This window comes from Aspergillus uvarum, assembly GCF_003184745.1.
Source record: "Aspergillus uvarum CBS 121591 unplaced genomic scaffold BO82scaffold_29, whole genome shotgun sequence".
NCBI classification, from domain to species: Eukaryota; Fungi; Ascomycota; class Eurotiomycetes; order Eurotiales; family Aspergillaceae; genus Aspergillus; species Aspergillus uvarum.
The window spans coordinates 381752-400097 of record NW_020291326.1 but is presented as its reverse complement, the minus strand read 5'-3'; the positions used below and the strand labels follow the sequence as shown (position 1 = coordinate 400097).

Here is an 18346-nt window from a genome sequence, read left to right as displayed (position 1 = left end):
TCCCCCCCCCTCACCTCGTGGTCTTATCCTCTATCTCAGTCTTCACCTTCAACTCGTCCTGGTGACTGGTGGAAGTATAGCTCATTGATATACTTCTCTTGCTGGGTGTCACTCCAACACTACGCCACTATCTATCACCACTTCCACTCACCATCTCATCAACCACCAACACGAATCGCACGGCCGTCTATCCGAGAGGGACGCTCCTAAAGAGCAAAAAAACTTTGATTCCGACAAATTGGACCGGATATCCACTTCCGCCTCCACCTGCAAACTGTCACTTTTTCTGACTTGCCTTGCTCTTCCGAGAAACGCCCGGAAGGCCGCGGGACGAAACGAAGAACGCCCAGTGCGACCTTTTTTCTCCCCCCTCAGGGCTGTCCACACCGACTGCCTGACTCGATTACTCATTCTTCACCCTCAGTTTGGGCACTTACCGGAGAACGTCTCGGCTTCTATTCTTTGGGTCTCTTTTTTCGATTGGCATATTTAACCTTGGTGTCGATCCTCCGCGAGTAACCCTGGGTTGGTGTTCGTCTTGCTATCAGACCTGCTCCGGCTAAACAGACGAGCCCTACATCTCCTACATCTACTTGACCCTTACCCGCCGAACTATATCCTCTATCACCACACTACACACTCCACACATCACATCCTCTCCACAACACACCACACCACAAACATGTGCCAACAATACTTTACCATCTACTCCTGGTGCCACTGCGAGGAGGCCGCCGGCGAGCACTACTGCACCGAGCGCAGCCGCGACAGCTGCCCCAGCCTCGATGTCAAGACGGTCCACATGCAATGCTTCTGCCACCTGCACGCCACGCGCGGCTTCAAGTCGGAGCGCAAGTGCCGCAAGCACGAGCGCAAGCAGGAGCGCAAGCGCCTGTCGATGATGAGCGCCTCCACAAGCTCCACCGGCAGCTCCAGCGGCTCCTCCAGCGGCGGCTCCAGCAGCGAGAAGAGCTCGCTGGAGCCCCGCCGGCGCAAGTGGTACCATTTCCACTTCCGATCGCGCACGATCTAGAGGGGGATATTTTCTTGAGCAACATATCTCTCGTTTACTGTTTTCCTATGTTTTCGAACTTTTTTTTTTTCTTTCGTCGTGTCATTTCCTTTGTCATGTATCGGTGTTGGTGGCTGTTATGATATTTGCTTTTGCTTTTGCTGGCAAGGCGCTGCGGCTGTGGGTTTAAAGGGTTTTCTTTGGGATGGGATTAACAGGCGTTTTGTGAACCTGGTGGAATACACCAGGGAAAGAGGGTGCAGGGCGTTATTTTAAGGTGGTTTTTTTTTTTTTTTTTTTTATTTTTTGCTGTCCATTTTCAAGCAGCACTTGAGTGTCAAGTGTGCAGTATGCATGTTACCCTGGAGTAGAGTATTTGGGCGGGACTGGTGATTGACACTGCTTCAACAACAAGAGATTCCCCTCATTGTTTATGGGCTGGGCTGCATCGGATTTGAACCTTGTGGTGGTGTATGACCAACAAACAATACAAGAAACCTTTTCAAGACCAAACAATACAATCAATTTTTTGTTGATCATTGCGTGTTTCGGAGAGAAGAAGAGAGAAGTCAGCTGTCAACTTCCTCATTAGCATAGAATTTGTGAAATGTGAAGTGATGGACTGCTCATGCACAGCACAGGACTTAAAACCCTGATTAAACCCCTGAGGGGAAGATCCAAACGTACCAAACCACACGTACTGTACAGACCACCTTCATTCCTCTTCCCCTCCCTGTTTCGCTTTCTCCCTTTCAACAACAACTCCTCCCTTCTTGTGTCTCACCTGCTCGTTTACCATCACTCTTATAAACCCTCTCTGTCTCACAATCCGTCAGACATTGGGCACCTATTCTGATTGTCGTCGTCTGTCTTTGTGTTATACTTCATCCAATGGGCCCGTCATGGACCCCTCACAACGCGATGCGGAGCCTGCGTCATTCACTGCGACTGTGTCCGATAACACCACCACCACCACAACCACCACAACACAACCTACGACCGCGATAAACACATCCAGCTCTAATTATCCTGAGTTCTCTGCTTTTACTCATACTCAGACTCTCCTAACCGACCACTCCATCGCCACTCCGCATCCACCATCTCCCCCCGATCGTGTATCGTCGCGCTTATCGCCCCCCGATCCCCCCGCGCGTTCGCATCCGCCCCCTCGGCGCATCCCCAGTTCTGGTTCCCTGGCGGATGATCGCCGCAAGTCCACCCCGGGCTTGAAGAAGCGCTCATCAACCGCATCGCTGCACTCCAACCGCGGCGCCTCGGCCTCTCCGCGTCCGACCACCGCGTCGCGACGCTCCTCCTCCTCCCCCTTGGGGTCATCTCCGCCGACCGCCGCCGCCGCCAACAGCATGCCCGCGGCCACCGCGACGGAGCGCTCCCTGCCCACGGCGGCATCGATCGCAGCCGATTTCCTGCAGAAGGAGATGAACTGGCATCAGTCCACCGACGTCCAAGCCTCCACCCTGGTGCTGCTACATGATGCGTGCTACGGCCATCGCTTCGCGCGCCCCCGCACCTCCCGTGCCGCCCTGAATTCCATCGTCGAACGCCCGGAGCGCATCCAAGCCACCGTGCTGGGCATCGCGGCCGCCTACGTGCACCTGGCGCGCCGGCATGCCGGGGGTCGACACGCGCCGCACCCGGAACTGGATCCGCGCCAGCTGCCCGTGCCGCCCTTCCAGATCCGCCGGACCGCGCGCGCCCTGTCGCTGCAGTCGCCCGCCGTCGCCCATGTGCACGGGTCGCAGTGGATGGAGGAGCTGAAGAGCATGTGCAATGCGGCGGAATCGCGACTCGCCCTGAACGGCAAGGAGCTGGTGCGACCCCGCAGCGCGGGCAAGGACAGCACCGCTGCTGCGACTGCCGCCAACAGCGCGCCCGCCCTTCATGAAGGGGACCTCTATCTCTGCGCGGAGTCGCTGGCAGCCTTTGAAGGCGCCCTGGGCGGCGTGACGGAGGCCGTCGATGCGGTCTTTGGGACGAGCCCGACCAAGCGAGCGTTTGTCTGCATCCGCCCGCCAGGCCACCACTGCTCCTCGGGCCACCCATCGGGGTTCTGTTGGATCAACAATGTTCACGTGGGCATCGCGCATGCGGCGATGACCCATGGTCTGACTCACGCCGCGATCCTGGACTTCGATCTGCATCACGGCGATGGCTCGCAGGAGATCGCCTGGGACCAGAACTTGAAAGCCGGCACCGCCGCCCGGAACGCTGCGGCGCACAAGAAAACCATGGTGGGATACTTCAGTCTGCATGACATCAACTCGTATCCCTGCGAGACGGGCGACGCGGACAAGGTGCGCAATGCGAGTGTGTGCATCGACAAGGCCCACGGCCAATCGATCTGGAATGTGCATTTGGAGCCCTGGAAGACCAACCAGGAATTCTGGGAGCTGTACACGACCAAGTATAGCATTCTGTTAGAGAAAGCGCGCGCATTCCTACGACTGCATACGCAGCGACTGGCCAGCGCCGCGAATGGTCCCCCGCCCAAGGCGGCCATTTTTCTGTCTGCTGGGTTTGACGCCAGCGAGTGGGAGGGGGCCGGCATGCAGCGGCATCAGGTGAACGTTCCGACCGAGTTCTACGCCAGATTCACGGCGGATGTGGTTCGGCTGGCGAACGAAGAAGGGCTGGGAACGGACGGGCGCGTCATTAGTGTCCTGGAGGGCGGCTACAGCAATCGCGCGCTGACCAGTGGGGTGCTCAGCCACCTGGCGGGGCTGAGCGAGACCCGGGAGACTGTCGAGGACCAACAGATCGATCGCTTGGCATCTGAGATGACCGACCGTCTGGGCTTGTCTGACACCCTGCCTGTGGAGGTGGTGTTACCCCAACCTGGTTACGACAGCGGGTGGTGGGCGCCGGGGATGCTGGAGGAACTGGAAGCGCTGGTGTATCCGCCGTTGGCGCCTGCCAAACCCCGGGAGAAAGCGGCGCCGACCTATTTCCAACCCACCCAGTCCTTTACCGCCAAAGTCGTGAACCCCTCGCGCGACCGCCGGTCGATAGGCTCTTATTACAGCGTCGAGCCCGAGGCGCGCCCGCCCTTGCCGCCGGTCGGCTGGGCCACGTCCACCCACGAGCTTTTCAAAGTGCTGATCCCGACGCATCGGCAGACGACCAGCTGTCGGCCGGAGGAGCTGAACGCAGAGGCATCGCGCCTGCGACGGGAGCGGCAGGCCGCCACGGCGGCGGCTCGCAGCGCGACCCCCAGCACCAATAGCGCACCGCCCGCACCGCCGGAGGACAACCGGATGAAACTGCGGGTGCGCAAGCCCAAGCCCTCGTTGCCGCCCAGCCCCCAGGCTGAAACGCCGAAACGGCCAGCGGTGCGCAGCACGCGCAGGACGACCATCGATGCCCCTCCGGAGCGGGGGCAGCAGACGTCACCGGTTGTGCGGACCGCGCGGAGGAAGAGTGCGGTGTCCGCCAGCCCTTCGGTGGCCGCATCAGCGGAAAGCGATGTCAGTGCACAGGAGCGGTCCAAGGCCGCGGCGGTCGCTGCCACTGGTGCGTCGAGGGTGGGCTCGCGATCCAGCACGCCCCAGCGTGAGGGTGCACATGGTGCGCCTCCTGTGCCACGAGTGCCGCCGGAGTTTCAGCCTAGCCTGGAGGACCAGGAGAGCAAGGAGGAGAGCAAGGACACCGGCGTTGATATCGACAATCTGGCTGCGGGGGTGCGCAAGTTGCATATCAAGTTGAAGGTCCCATCCCCGGAAGAGAATACCGCTCGCGAGCGACGGGCCGCGGAGGAACGGAGGCGTGCGAACGGGGCCAAGGTCCCTACGAAGACTCCCAAGCCCCCCCGGTCGCCGAAGCGGGCGGGCGCGAAGAGCAGCTCGGCTGCGTCTGCGGCCACGGTGGGTAGTCGGGAGGGAGGTGTGCGCGGCAGCAGTGAGGCGGAGGCCAAGCCGCAGCCGCAGCAGCTGATCGGGGAGGAGGGGGAGATCAAACCGCAGCTGACCGGGCAGGAGACCACATCGCAACAGCAGAAGACGAAAGCCCCTGCATCAGTTATGTCCCCGTTGTCGGTGGTCTCGTCGCCGGTTTCGGGGGGTGGCTCTGCAGGAGGGAGTTGGAAGCATTTCGATGGACCCGCGCGAGACGCGGTGCTGATGTCGCCGCCGCTGACTCCGGGGCAGCCGCAGTCGAGGCTGTATCTACCACCGGCGTCCGAGCCCCTGGGGAACGGGCTGCCTGTGTTGATGTCGCGGGGGCCGATTCGGTTTGCACCGGCGGGCAGCACTGGGGTTGGGGTTGGGGTTGGGGTGGGGGTGGGGGTGGGGGATAAGAGGGAGAAAGGGGGACATCAAGCGGAGGACCATTGATTGAATGGTGTATTTGTGGAGAGAAGGCCTATGCTGTAATTTGCTGACCTAGTTTGTTTTGACGTGACGTGTTGTGATATACCCCTTGACTAGCTTTTTTATTCTGCAGAACTTGAGTGGTACGGTATTATCTCCGTGGCAATCTCCGCCATCAGATAAGTGGGTGGGTGGTGCACCGCCACGCTGAGTCAGTTTCAGTGACTCCCATCTCCGCTCCGCATCTTCCAGCAACCGCCAGAAGACATGAGTAATTAAGAACATCGCCTTGCCTTGCCTTGCCTTGGCGTGCCTTTGCCTTTGCCGATAGCATTTCTCAGCCACCCACCTTCTTTTTAAACACCAACTCTTTCATTACACCCAACCCATACCACTCCTTATACCCCCGAACACACCACACCCCCCAAAAACCTTCCCAAGAAAGAAAAGCAAGAAAGCATGTCCACCCTCCCCACAAGCCCAAGTGGCAACGCCCGGGAAATGCCCGAAACCGACCTCGACAGCATCGGCCACCACTGCGACCTCGCCTACTGCCACCAACTCGACTTCCTACCCTTCCGCTGCGCCTCCTGCCGGGGCGTATACTGTCTCGACCACCGCACCGAATCCGCCCACCAGTGTGCGCGTTCCGCCGCAGCCCCAGCCGCAGCGTCAACCACCACCACCACCACCACCTCCTCCTCCTCCTCCTCCGCACCGCAAACCAAACCGACCATCCACAACACCGAACAATGCAGCCACCTCACCTGCAAAACCCTCATCCACACCCTCACCGAACCAGGCGTCCGGTGTCCCGAGTGCAGGCGGGAGTACTGTCTCAAGCACCGGTTGAAGGAGGGACATGCTTGTTCCCCGTTACCCTCACGGGGGGGTGGGGGTGGGGGTGGTAAGGCAGGCGCAGGCGCCGACACGTTGAAGGCGATGTTCGCGCGGGTGCGAGGGAGTTTCACTACCTCTCTCTCCTCTACCTCCGGGGGTAGCAGCGCAGCAGCGGGGAAGGGCCCAGGGGATCCAGCTGCCACCACCAAGAAGAAGAAGCCCGTCAGCCGCGCGATGGCGGTGAACGCGCTCAAGCGCACGGCGAAGGGGGATGCGAGTGTGCCCGTTGAGCGGCGGGTGTTTCTCTCTGTGGAGGCGGCGGCTTCTCCGACGAAATCGGCGGCGGCGGCTGCGACAGGGGCGGCAGGGGCAGCGGCGACAGGCGCGTTCTGGTTCGATGGGAAGTGGAAGGTCGGGCGGGTGCTGGACGACGCGGCGCGGCGGCTCGGGGTCGAGAATGTCAATAACCGGGTCGCTGGGGAGGAGGATCGCTTGCGCGTGTTCCATGTGGATGGCGGGGTGTTTTTGGAGTTTGGGGATACGTTGGGCGACAAGGTGGTCGCCGGGGATACGTTGGTGTTGTTGCGCGGGGCAGGGGTTATTCTTTGATTGGGGGAACGGATTTAAGCTGATTTGGGGGGGGGTTTGGGTTTGGCTTTCGGTTTGGGAGTTGGAGTTGGGCTTCGCGTCGCATCTAGCATCACTTCGCATCGCATGCTGAGTACTTACCACCCTATATACCACTGCTTGTTGCTTTCAGAGACCTGCATATCTATCATATTGGGGGGGGGGGGGGGGGCACATATCTATCCCAGTAAAGCCACTCGATCTATACTGTAACAGCTACATGCACCGAAACCCGAAGATTCAAGAACAGCTGCCAAACCCCGCAATCCAGCTACACACTCATCTTCATCTTAATCGCCCTATGCGGTTGATACCCCAACACCTCAAACTCCTCCTCCCGCCACCCATCCACAACCCCACTCCCGCGATCCGCCCGCGAGATCCGCACCTCCGGAAACGCCGTCGGCTCGCGCGTCAACTGCTCGCGCAACGCCTCCATATGATCCAGATACACGTGCGCATCGCCCAATGTATGCGTCAAACTGCCCGGCACCAGATCCACCGCGAACGCCAACATATGCGTCAACAGCGCATAACTGGCAATATTAAACGGCACGCCCAGCCCCATGTCCGCCGAGCGCTGATACAACAAACAATGCAGATGACCCTTGCCCCTTCCCTTGCCGTCCTCCGTGATGCCCCCCGGGTAACTCACGTAAAACTGCGCGAACATGTGACACGGCGGCAGCGCCATCTTGTTGAGGTCCGCGGGGTTCCACGCGCTCATGATGATGCGGCGGTCGAAGGGGGTCTCGCGCAGCTTGCGCACCACCTCCGCCAGCTGGTCGACGCCCTGGCCCGCGTAGTCGGTGGACGCGTCGACGTATTCGGCGCCGAAGTGTCGCCATTGGAACCCGTACACCGGGCCGAGGTCGCCTTCGGCGCGGTGCGAGAGGCCTACGCTGTCCAGGAAGGCGCGGCTGCCGTTGCCGTCCCAGATCTTGATGCCGGCTTCGGAGAGCGGGCGGGAGGAGGTGCAGCCTGAGATGAACCAGAGGAGCTCGGCGAGCACGGCGCGCAGGAACACGCGTTTGGTGGTGAGGAGGGGGAGGATTGGTGTGTATTCTGGTTGGTCTGGGCTGGTGGAGGCGGCGGGTTTGGACAGGCTGAAGCGCATCTGCGGCGGCGCGAAGATCGACCGTGTGCCGGTGCCCGTCCGGTCGGGCCGGTTCTCGCCTTGCGACAGGATCGTGCGGATGAGGTGGAGGTATTGGTGTTCTTCGTGCGAGGGGTCGTGCGGTGGGTGGAGGGGGGCGGTTGGCGGAGGGGGAGGGGTCGAGGTGGTGGAGGGGGGGTTGAGGGCGGGTTGAGGGGTCGGGGCGGATTCGGCGGAGGGTGGCATTTTGATGGTCTGTTGGTGGGTTGGTGGTATCCTCGGGGTATGTGAAGGGGTGAGGTGGTGGTTTGAGGTTTGGGGGAAGAGAGAAAAGTGTATGGTTATGGCGAGAATGGTGGTCGGCGGGGGACGCGGTCGCGACGCGCCGCGAAGTCACGTGGGCTGTATTGCCCGATTGGGTGTCTTCTGCGTGTTCACTGTCTACATGTCATCTTCAGGCAATGATACTCGTACTACGTATGTAGTTACAACCACCATTCTACCCGAATGGCTCAATCAATCCCTCCCGACCAGTGCATTCATGTGACCCTTAACCCACCCAACCACCATGGCAGATAATCCACCAAGACCACCACAAGCTAGCTAGTTACGCACAAAGCTCTACTACCCCCCCGGACAGCACAGTACAGGACAGGACAGGACAGCACAGGACAGTAAAACCAAACCAACCACTCCCACTCATATATAGTTACCATCCTCACTCTCATTCCCTGTGACCATAAAGCAAAAACCAATTCCTCTCACCAGACTCACCACCAAAAAAACAAAAAAAAAAAAAAAAAAAAAAAAAAAAAAAAAAAAAAAAAAAAAAAAAAACACGTGGAGAGCGCGGACCAACCTGCTACTATCCCCCCACCACCGCCCAATTCTCGACCAGGATCACGAACTAAGTTGACTACTACTATGTACTAGTAGCAGAGTAGTTCCAGGGCGTACCAGCGCCGGGGCCCGGGGGTTTAACGATGCGTGGTTAGAATAAATCTGATGATGTGCGAGTGAACCATGGTACTGGGTTCGGGAGGGATTCATTATGGAGAATTGGAGCGAAGAGGAAAAAGGACAAAAGCGCGCAGACGCCAAAGGGCAAAAGCAAGGCACGAAGAATGGTCCGTGTGTTTTTGGCTCTAAAATATTTCTCCGAGGTTCTTTGGTATCGTCAAGTGGTTTTTTTTTTTTGTTTTTCCCCCCGGTAAGTGAGTGCAAATGCGGTGAGTGCTGCTTGTCTGCCGCACACACATTTGCTTGTCACTACGGGGGAATGGGAATATTATTCACAGCAGGTTTAAGGTTAGGTTTGAAGTCAGGGGAGAGGAAAGTTAAGTTGTTTGTCTGTCCAAAGCAAAACAATCAATTATGATGAAGTAGAAGATAACATCAGTCCTTGACTCAACTCCAACAAAATTACAAATTACAACAACTTACAACTTACATCATTTACACCCGCCCCTTCCCTTCCTTTCCCTTTCTTCACACTGATACACTCAGTGAGTCAGTAGTCGTGTAGCCTTGCCCCCTCTCTGTTTGAATCTGTTCCATCCGACCCCCCCATTGTCAACCCCCCCCCCCCATAAACAGTAGAATGAACCAGTAAATCATCAATTCTTCATCATAAATTAGCGGTGCTGTCGTCAAAGTCAATTAAAGATCGTGCCACAGTCCCCCATAGCACGTCCAGGCGAGCCATCCATAGGCAACCCCCAGAAGAATGAGAGTATAATAAGCCAAAGAGGTGGGCGCATGCATGCCTTCGTCCGTTGCCTGAGAACACTGCGATTCAGCCAACGTCATCGTCAAACCGGCCAATTTCCAAACCCTGCCCCAACCCCGTGGATAATGCTCTCCTGCTGAGATCCCTCTCCCGCAGTCTGCCCACCACAGGAGAAAAAGAAGTAAAATAGTATGCTGCTGTCCGGATCCGCCATCTGCCCCGTATGGTCTGTTCCCGTCCCAACACTCGAAGAGAAAAAAAAAGAGAAATGCACAAAAGAGATTGTCGACCGCCGAGTTTCCGTGTTGTACATGTTGGCGAGATCCGAGGAATTCGCTTCAGTCCGGGACGCGTCGTACACAACACAACGTATTGGCCGTAGCGACAGAGAAGGAAAACAGAAACCACAAGCCGTCCCGAGATACGCCGATTCCCAGTATGTCCGTCCGCACGAGAGGGATCCCTCTTTCCTAACGACCGGCCCCCCGAGGGTACACTCCCGGCCGGGCATTCTGATTAACCCCCTGGAAGTAGTTCACGGCCAGTTCGGCGGCGTCTTCCCGGGCATTGTCGAGGTTCTTGCCATCGTACCAAAACCGAGCCTTGAATAACATGCCTTTGACGGTGACCGAGCTGGACCAGGCCGTGCGACCTCCTGCAGTAGAGTGGACGGATCTGTCAGTCACTGGTACCACTTTCCACGGCCAAAAGGACAAAAGTCGGTGAAGAGGGGGTAGAGGGGCTGGTAGGCATAAACATCGACTCCACTCTTTGTCTTCCTCGCTCGGTGTCGAAACGCACGTCTTCGAAGATACTCAGGACGAACTGGAAGATAGTCTGCTTACCTCGACGATCGGAGACAAACACGAAATTCGGAGCAGGGACACCGCTCTCTTTGCAGTGATCTGGTTTCCGAGGGTTAGTTGACCGGATCAAAAGTCAATCGACGTAACTCCTGAGGGATTGCAGGAAAGTGGGGCTTACCCTCCAGTCTCGCTTGCCATGTTTTCCCCTGGGATGGCGTAGTGTCCGCATACAAAGCATGGGCACCGGACATTGTGAAGAGTCTCGTCGATCAATGGCTGGCGGCGGGTTTTTTTTTCCCTGGCTGGCGGGACGGAGAGAGGGACACAGTGGGTTGAATTTCTGGGCTGCGTTGAGGCGGAGTAATCTCTTCTCTCTCTCACGCTCCGGAGTACCTAACAATAGCCAGCAGTTGTCCCAGTTCCAATGCTGGATGTTGGATCGGGCCTAAAGGCAAAGCGTAACCGACAGGATAATTAAATCAATCGGGTTAGGTAGGGTCTTGTCCTGCTTGACAAGCACGAAACGGCCAGGAGATTCGACCCACGAACTCAATTGACGGTGGGGTCTGCAACAACCAGATAGAGACAATAGAGAAACCAAACGAATATTATAAGCAATAAGAAATTCTCTGCGCGGGTCCCTTCCAGGTTGTTCTTGCAGTGCGTCTCGGACTTCTTTTTATTTTCTAAAAACCATCGGGACAGTCCTCGAGGGATATGGGAAGCGGGGAGTCATATAAACTGTGGGCCATCCCTCAAAGCCCCAGAGGGGAGTTTCTGTGCAAGACAGTTTCGGCGTGTCAAACACGGCACCTAATCATCAAACCTAACAGACGGGCTTATGCATATGTGGCAGGTAAACATGGCACGGCGTCAGCAAGTTCCCCCCCTCCATTATCCTCCACTCAAGGCACGTCAAGTAGCATGGAGAACCTGCGGATCATTCTGAGGCTGCAAGCTGGAACGGCCCGCCGCACGACGACTGAGGGTGTGCCCTTTGAAGAAACGCCAGAGACCATGGAGGATGGCCGCTAGCCCCCACCCAAGCCCGATGCATCGACTGGCCAGCAATTGTAACCAGAGACCAAGACGGCATGTTGTACAAGGCAAGTATGTCAGTTCACAGCCAGTTTGCTGGCCAACTCAGCAAGACCGCAAGAAAGACCACCAACCCCTATCGACGGCGTGGCTCGCGGCTCTACTCCCGCTGCTAGGGGGGTGGGGGGGAGACATGCTGGTGCTGTTTGCGCTTGCGCATTCCCTCGCTTGCTCGCTCTTTCTTTCTCGCATATCCTCTGCTCCTCCGCTTCCGTAAGGGCATGGGAGAACATCGGGTATGAACAAGCCACTTCGCCTCATAGAAGCTCTTCAGGACAGGGACCCCCGTCCCTTCTGGAAGGAATACACTGGTGGAGGCCGGCCTGGTCTAGTTGCCCAAAAGCGGAGGGAAGCCCCATAGGACGGTCGAAGGACGAATGGAAGCCAGATATTGGATCGAGGTAAACCTCCATTGGACCACTCAGCAAATTCGAAGCGGGCCCCGAGGTCCTGCTGCCAGCTCATCAACGATTTAATGATTTCATTCAATTCGGACCGAAAGCGTAGCCCTGATTCCATCCACTCGTTGCCTCCCCGTCAGCCCTAGAATCAAACGGTTACAGACCGGGCCGCTCTGCATGAGCTCATCCCTGGGGGAGGGGGGGAGGGGGGGGGAAGCCGGAAGCTGCAGACGCTAGGGTGACCAGGGCTTGCTCGCATGCTGTGACTATCGCGCGGCAAGTCAACCTTCACGGGTGACAGGGATGCAGCCGAGAAAGAATCAAGAGTCAGGTCAGAATTAGCGTGGACCAGCCCAGCTGGCTCTAAGTACCGGGGAACGAAGAAAATTATTATCTGTCTCTGCAGGAGACACCAGATGCCAGCGAAGAGGAAAGAGCATCGGGGTCTACTCGACCCAGACCAATTTTCACCATAAACGCCAGTATGATTCGTTGCTTTCTTTCTGGCGCGTCAGTTGGGCATTCATACGTGTGCTTTCATTCGGCCCTTGTCGCATTTTCATTTCATTTCTGATTTCTTTTTTTTTTTCTCTCTGGGAGTCTGGCCCATGCGGCTGTTTTAGAATTAGAACCATGACGCTGGAGAGAGGTAGGTATCTCTTTCAATCTGCAACATGACAAGTAGATCGACTTGTGCGAAAGCATGCCATAATGACAATGGGGAAAAGCACCTGCATAAGACAGCAAGACAGCAACGAACCATTAGGCTAGGCGAGAACGGAGTAGTAAGCTGATTGATAGCTCAATCGCTAGCCAGCTAGCCAGCGCTAAATGGAGAAAAAAGAATGGAGAAGGAGAGATGAAGCGGGGAGAAAAGGAAGGAGAGCAACAAAGACAAAGACAAAGACAAAGACTGGTACGCTTCCGAGGCCCGGCGACAAAAACAATCAATCGATCCATGGAAACAAACCTCGCCTGGCCCCGCAACGGCCTCAGGCAAGCGTGCTGCTTGCTGCTACTCAATAGCTTTTTTTGGTTTTCAGAAGCTTCTCAGAAATTTCCCACTCATTGTACGAACCAGGGACTTCAGGGACAGATTTGGGCGCAATCCTTCCCACCCCCCCCTCCCATCGCGCATTGAAAGGAAGACCGGGAAGCCAACAGTCTTGACCCCGTCAACTCCACCTCACAGTTCCTTCATCTGCACGGCTAATCTTGGTCCAGACCGGGGTAGAAAACAAGTCAGGCAGAAATCCATCCATGATTCATCCATGATCCATCCATGATAATTCCATGCTCTCCACTTCCCCTCAGAAGCGAGTGACAGCTTGCACAAATGGACTCTCTTTCTTAGAGGTTCGCGGTACATGCATCATTCAAAAGTGACTCGCGTAAGCGTCAGTCCACTAGATACATTCGGATTATCCCAAAATAGTCTTAGTCGAAGATAACTATCAGCCTAGCCAGGCGAGGCTGAAAACTATGAACCAACCGATTGTCCTACATACAACCCCCTCCCCTCTCACGCCTGCCAGAAACGAGCAATATAACATGCATTCATGCATGCATGACCCTCCGGTTCCTGTTACACCTAATTAGACACTAGATAGATAAACAGATAGACATCAGGCCGGACTGGGCTTCCGATTACCGCCCAACGCACCCATGTCTCCGTTGACAAAAGCACCTGGTCGGCCCACCAATATGCAAGATGACCTTGAGGCCAGGGGTGAGGACGCCATGGTCAGGGTTTCATTAAGTTCCTTAGATTCAAGGAAGGGGAGACGCCGACGCGAACATCCGAATGAAGGATCACCACGTCATATCACTGTTCAACTCGTCCCAGACATCAGCTCAGGCTGATCCCCGTCGATGGAACACCTCATCAAGGAACCGCCTGGGACCCATGAGCTCGATGCTCTTCGACAACGTTGATCGCACGGGATGGATGAGTTGCGAATGCTTTTTCGAATGCCATTTCCGGCGAATACAATCGTCGACTAGTACCACTAGCCCTGTGGCAACAATCACACTATGCACTAGTCAGCCTCAAACTCAAAACTGGCAGAAGACCAAGAAGGATCCCTACTCGGCAACGTCAGGCATCTTCTCGTACACGGCCGGATCACTGATCCACATGGAGGAAGGAGGAACCCAGCCGCCCTTGCGCTCCTCCTCGACGGCTTCCATGGGAGCGAGGATTTCGGGTACGATATGGGCGACGGGCTTGGAGGTGCGCAGGTTGATCAGGTGATACGACAATTCCCGCAGGTCGCCCTCTCTTCGGCACTCCCGTCTCCATTGGTATCTCGTGGACCAATACTCAAACTCATATCGCTTCGATTGCCCGGCACCTCGGCGTCTCAGCTCTACATGAGCATAGTTGGAAAACTCCAACAACGTGCTCTCGGCGAGTACGGACGGATGGCGATCCATACCAGTCCTGGTCTCTAACTGTTTGTCCTCCCACTCTTCATCGTTGTCATCTGCTAATTTGTACCCTGAGTCCTGGCGCCTATGTTCCGCAACGGGTACAGATCCATGTCCATTTGACCCAGGCCGCAAGCTAGCCAACACACTGCTCCACGACTTTCGAAAGGCCGCATGTCTGTCGGAGCCTGGCACCGACCTCCTTTCCGAATGACATACTTCTCGTCCCGAATCGCGGCTGTAGCGACGGAATGAGAATTTTCGCGAGAACAGATCATACATGCGGAGATGAAATAAGGTCACGTCCTGTTGGTACCCCCCACGTTGCGGAACCATGGTGTCGACCCGCAGGTTCATGTTGCCATCCAGCGTCGCATCGTCATGTCGGACCAGAAGCCGTCGTGACGAGGGGAACAAATGTCCGAAGGTGGACGGATTTGACGGGATGACATCCGGGGAGAAGATATCCAATTTACGGTCGGTTACCTGGTAGCGCGGCGGTTCAGGAAGATCATCAACGGAGGGATTGGTGGACGTGTAGGTCGTAACCGAGGCTTTGGGGTCGTCCTCCCCATCGAAGGCCATCGTGACCCCCGTCATAGGAGTGGGTCGATCGCTGTAGATCGTAGGGGCCGTGCTTTTCGAACGGTCCGAGGCATCACTGTTGGTCGAACTTGAACTTCCGCCGGACTTTGGACCACGCTGACAGGAGGATGTACTGTAGGAACCCATGGTGACGCTAGTATAGTGATATTAGGATGATCGGCTAGGATAGGGTCGTGGAGGGCAGAGCAAAGGAACCTGCTGAATGAATGTGCAGGGGGGGTAGCGGTGGGAGTACGGGGCGTATAGTAATAGTAGTAGTGCCTTTTGGGTATCGTTTTTGTTTCAGCCGGACAACACTGGTCGCGCTTCGATGCCCGAGTCGGAACCAGATTATAGCTCGGCTGTGACACTGAGATCCCAACCACGGGGTAGTCTAGAAAAAACTTGCTGGGTATGCAGAAGGAAAACTCGAAAGACTAGCGAGGCCAACATGCAGGTAAGAGGCAGAGCCTGTATGTATACTCACACCACAGCCGGAATCGATCTCGTGGTTCGAAAGTGTTTGACTTCCAGCCGCACGTCCAGCCAACCCGACTCTCGTTTGCGCAGGGCTTACCAGACCGAAATGAGGCAGGCAAGTATCCCAAGCAGGGTAGAACTAGGTGGTCATTTGGTAGGGACAGCAGGCTGAAGGGACAGGCGGGGAGGAAGCTGATAGGGAAGTTTGGGATTGTAGGTAAGAGAATAAATAATAGTAACAATAAAGACAGCGGTAAAGGAGAGGGTCTGAGAGGGTCTGAAAGGGTCTGAGAGGGGAATTTGTTCATTAATCCAGTCGCCGTCGGTTCAATTCGCTTCCATCCGTCACAAAGAGAAGAAAGAGCGGGCAGTGCGAGTCGGGCCCCAACTAAACCAAATCAAGTCTGGGAGGGCGATCCGAGGGGTACGAAAGGAATGGATGGGTGGATGGATGGATGATGATGGGGGCATTGGGGCATGGAAGGCATGGAAGACATTGGGGGGCATGGAGGGGGAGGAAAATGTGTGAAGGGGGGCCAGAGATGGAACTGAGCATAGCAGATGACGCCAGGTCCGAGACTGGGTGTTTCATCGAGTCGCATACACGTTGAGTAAAAAATCGAAAGAGAAAAAGCAAAAAGGGAAAAAGAAAAAGAAAAGCAGAAAATAGAGAAAAACCGATTGGAGGGAGAAGGGCCGTCCGTGTGAGAGGGTAAGAGTCGGAAAGCTGCTGATGCGCGCGTGTTGTCGGATAAGTTCGTTGACTGGGTGGATGGCAGGATGGATCAATGATTGAATGGAATAGGAAAAGAGGGGGAAGGAGAGGAAGGAGAAGCAGCCACGTCGGCTCAGGAGGAAGTACTCCGTAGTGACGATGAACACCAACAACTAAACAACTAACTCACTAACCAGCGAACAACACATTACGGAGTAACAACAATGATCGGGTGCTCTTGTCTCTGTTTCTGCCTCATCAAAGTGAACTAACTGTTTCCCTACTTAGGTATGGCAGGCAGGGACTGTAACCCCCAACCAACTGGAGTTATGCCGATTTACGTACTTGCGGTATTCCTCGCACATCTTCCTCCTCTTTCCCGGTTCTAGTTGTGGTTATTGATGTCGCGCACGTCCACCTCGTCAGCAAGAATGTGTCTCCAGTACAGCCTCAAAGCCTTCATGTCCAAGCCCAGCTTCGACGCCTGAGCCGTGGCGAAGGGGGACGGATACTACTCGCGGAGGAGATCAAGGCGCAAGGCATCTCGCTCTTTCTTCCTCTCTCACAAGCACAACCATCCAACTCGGCTCATCCCATACGTGGTTCTCGGCAGAGGTCTTACCTCGATCGCTGCGATCGTCTCGTTCTAGAATCTCACTGCTGGGCGATTAGTCTGCTACTGGCTGCGCTGTTCCCGCTCGGGCTAAGATGATCGCAAGTCAAGTGCCTGCTACACTGGCGACGATATTCTCCGGGCCTGTAGGATGGGCGAACGCGGAGGATTACGGATGACGACCATATCGCTGTTGCCTCCGGAGTTCACAGGATCATCAATCAGGTTGTGACGGAAGTCCTCACCCGGCCCAGGTTATGTATTGTCCCTGCAGGGAATCTGCGACTACTTGACCGTTTTCACACGCAAAGGGCCTGTTCGTCAGGAAGTGGGGGTGCGAGCGGTTGCCAGTGGTCATTAGAGGCGATCTCCTCGACACCAATAGGGCTTTAAGCAACGATATGCATTGCACACTGCCGTAGAAGGGAAGCGTAAGAGTCCTCTAGCTACGGAACAGTAAAAGAGTAGTCCATACTAAGTTCGTGTCGACGCCTGATTGTGATGACCCAACGATCGTTAGCCACGGTCCCATGGAACCCTGATGGGGAATAGCCGGATCGGACCGACTGCCTGTGCATCGAACCGTCCCCCGACTACCTACAGTGCACTATCTCAATGTCATTGTACAGAGTAGCTCTGGGGGATATTCCCCAGGATGCAGAGTCTAAGGACGGACTTTTTCAACCAAGGAGTATAGAACTGAGGGCTGGTTGCACGGGGTTCTCGCGCATGGGAAATCAAATACGAGTGATCCCGGTTTCGGGAGACTGAGGGGAAATCCCCCGCGCTGGATGGGGGGGAAAGGGTCAATGCCCTTGCCTCGCCTATTGACTATGGCCTGATATTATTCCCCATGATAGTAAACTACCGACCACTACCAAGGATAACTGACCATTGTACTTACTGTAACAGATAACAGATAACAACGTCAACAACACAAGCAAATGGACATGGACATCTTTCATGGTCCTAGGTCCAACAACCACCATTGCCTCTAGTCCTCCAGGTTCAGCACATCACTAACCCAAGCCCGACAAGGAAATAACTATCGGGCACAGCGCGTCCCTTGCACCGCGTATAGAACCCCTCCACTCATGAGGATGCACCATACGACAAAGTACAACAAGCTGACCTATAACAATGCTATCGTATTTCCCTTGCCCACCCACCCTCCATCAAAGATCACATTGAGTCTGGATCACATTCGACCCCCATCCCCGCGGCCACTGCCCCGCAAAGAGCAAGAAACAGAGTACAGCTTCCCCGACAACCATCATGTATCCTTACGTAGTATCATGTATGATTTTTCCCCAGCATCATCATCATAATCGCCATCATCAATCCTGGAACTCAACCTCCGACAACAAGCGCAAGAGACAACAAGGTGCAGGATAGGTAGATCATTCAGTCTAACCCCGAACAAATCCAGATAGCAATGCCTACTAGCTATCTTTCTTGGTATCTGTTACTTGTTTATCGATTAGAACAAGAACCTGATGGAAGTAAACATGGATAGTGCTGGTTTCTTGACGTCACACATAGACAGACGTCTGTCTGCACAACCGGTTGAAATAACCTTCCCCCACTAT

The 18346-nt window shown here is 55.7% G+C and overlaps 6 protein-coding genes across 6 annotated transcripts; 3 read left to right on the top strand and 3 right to left on the bottom strand.

Moving 5' to 3' along the window:
* Positions 1–682: 682 nt before the first annotated feature.
* BO82DRAFT_247541 (uncharacterized protein) lies at positions 683–883 on the top strand (the record flags this gene model as incomplete). The annotated part of the gene is made up of 1 exon (XM_025630837.1): positions 683–883. A coding segment is annotated over one exon (201 nt), but the record flags the coding sequence as incomplete, so codon positions are not given.
* Positions 884–1662: 779 nt separating this feature from the next.
* On the top strand, positions 1663–5361 carry BO82DRAFT_415455 (histone deacetylase hosB; the record flags this gene model as incomplete). The annotated part of the gene is made up of 1 exon (XM_025639954.1): positions 1663–5361. The coding sequence occupies exon 1, from the start codon at positions 1915–1917 to the stop codon at positions 5359–5361; it is 3447 nt and encodes a 1148-aa protein (XP_025491662.1). The 5' UTR covers positions 1663–1914.
* Positions 5362–5796: 435 nt separating this feature from the next.
* On the top strand, positions 5797–6786 carry BO82DRAFT_336278 (AN1-type zinc finger protein; the record flags this gene model as incomplete). The annotated part of the gene is made up of 2 exons (XM_025633338.1): positions 5797–6301; positions 6350–6786. 2 exons carry the CDS (start codon positions 5797–5799, stop codon positions 6784–6786), a joined length of 942 nt encoding a protein of 313 aa, XP_025491661.1.
* A 181-nt stretch (positions 6787–6967) lies between these two features.
* BO82DRAFT_336274 (thymidylate synthase) lies at positions 6968–8146 on the bottom strand (the record flags this gene model as incomplete). Its single annotated transcript, XM_025633337.1, has 1 exon — positions 6968–8146. The coding sequence occupies one exon, from the start codon at positions 8144–8146 to the stop codon at positions 7076–7078; it is 1071 nt and encodes a 356-aa protein (XP_025491660.1). The 3' UTR covers positions 6968–7075.
* Positions 8147–10099: 1953 nt separating this feature from the next.
* BO82DRAFT_365116 (double-stranded RNA binding motif domain-containing protein) lies at positions 10100–10686 on the bottom strand (the record flags this gene model as incomplete). Its single annotated transcript, XM_025636987.1, has 3 exons — positions 10100–10284; positions 10475–10534; positions 10614–10686. 3 exons carry the CDS (start codon positions 10684–10686, stop codon positions 10100–10102), a joined length of 318 nt encoding a protein of 105 aa, XP_025491659.1.
* A 2819-nt stretch (positions 10687–13505) lies between these two features.
* On the bottom strand, positions 13506–15241 carry BO82DRAFT_85724 (uncharacterized protein). The gene is made up of 3 exons (XM_025641602.1): positions 14024–15241; positions 13598–13966; positions 13506–13516 (listed from the first exon to the last, which is right to left on the bottom strand). Exons 1-2 carry the CDS (start codon positions 15094–15096, stop codon positions 13789–13791), a joined length of 1251 nt encoding a protein of 416 aa, XP_025491658.1. The 5' UTR covers positions 15097–15241; the 3' UTR covers positions 13506–13516; positions 13598–13788.
* Between the last annotated feature and the right edge of the window lie 3105 nt (positions 15242–18346).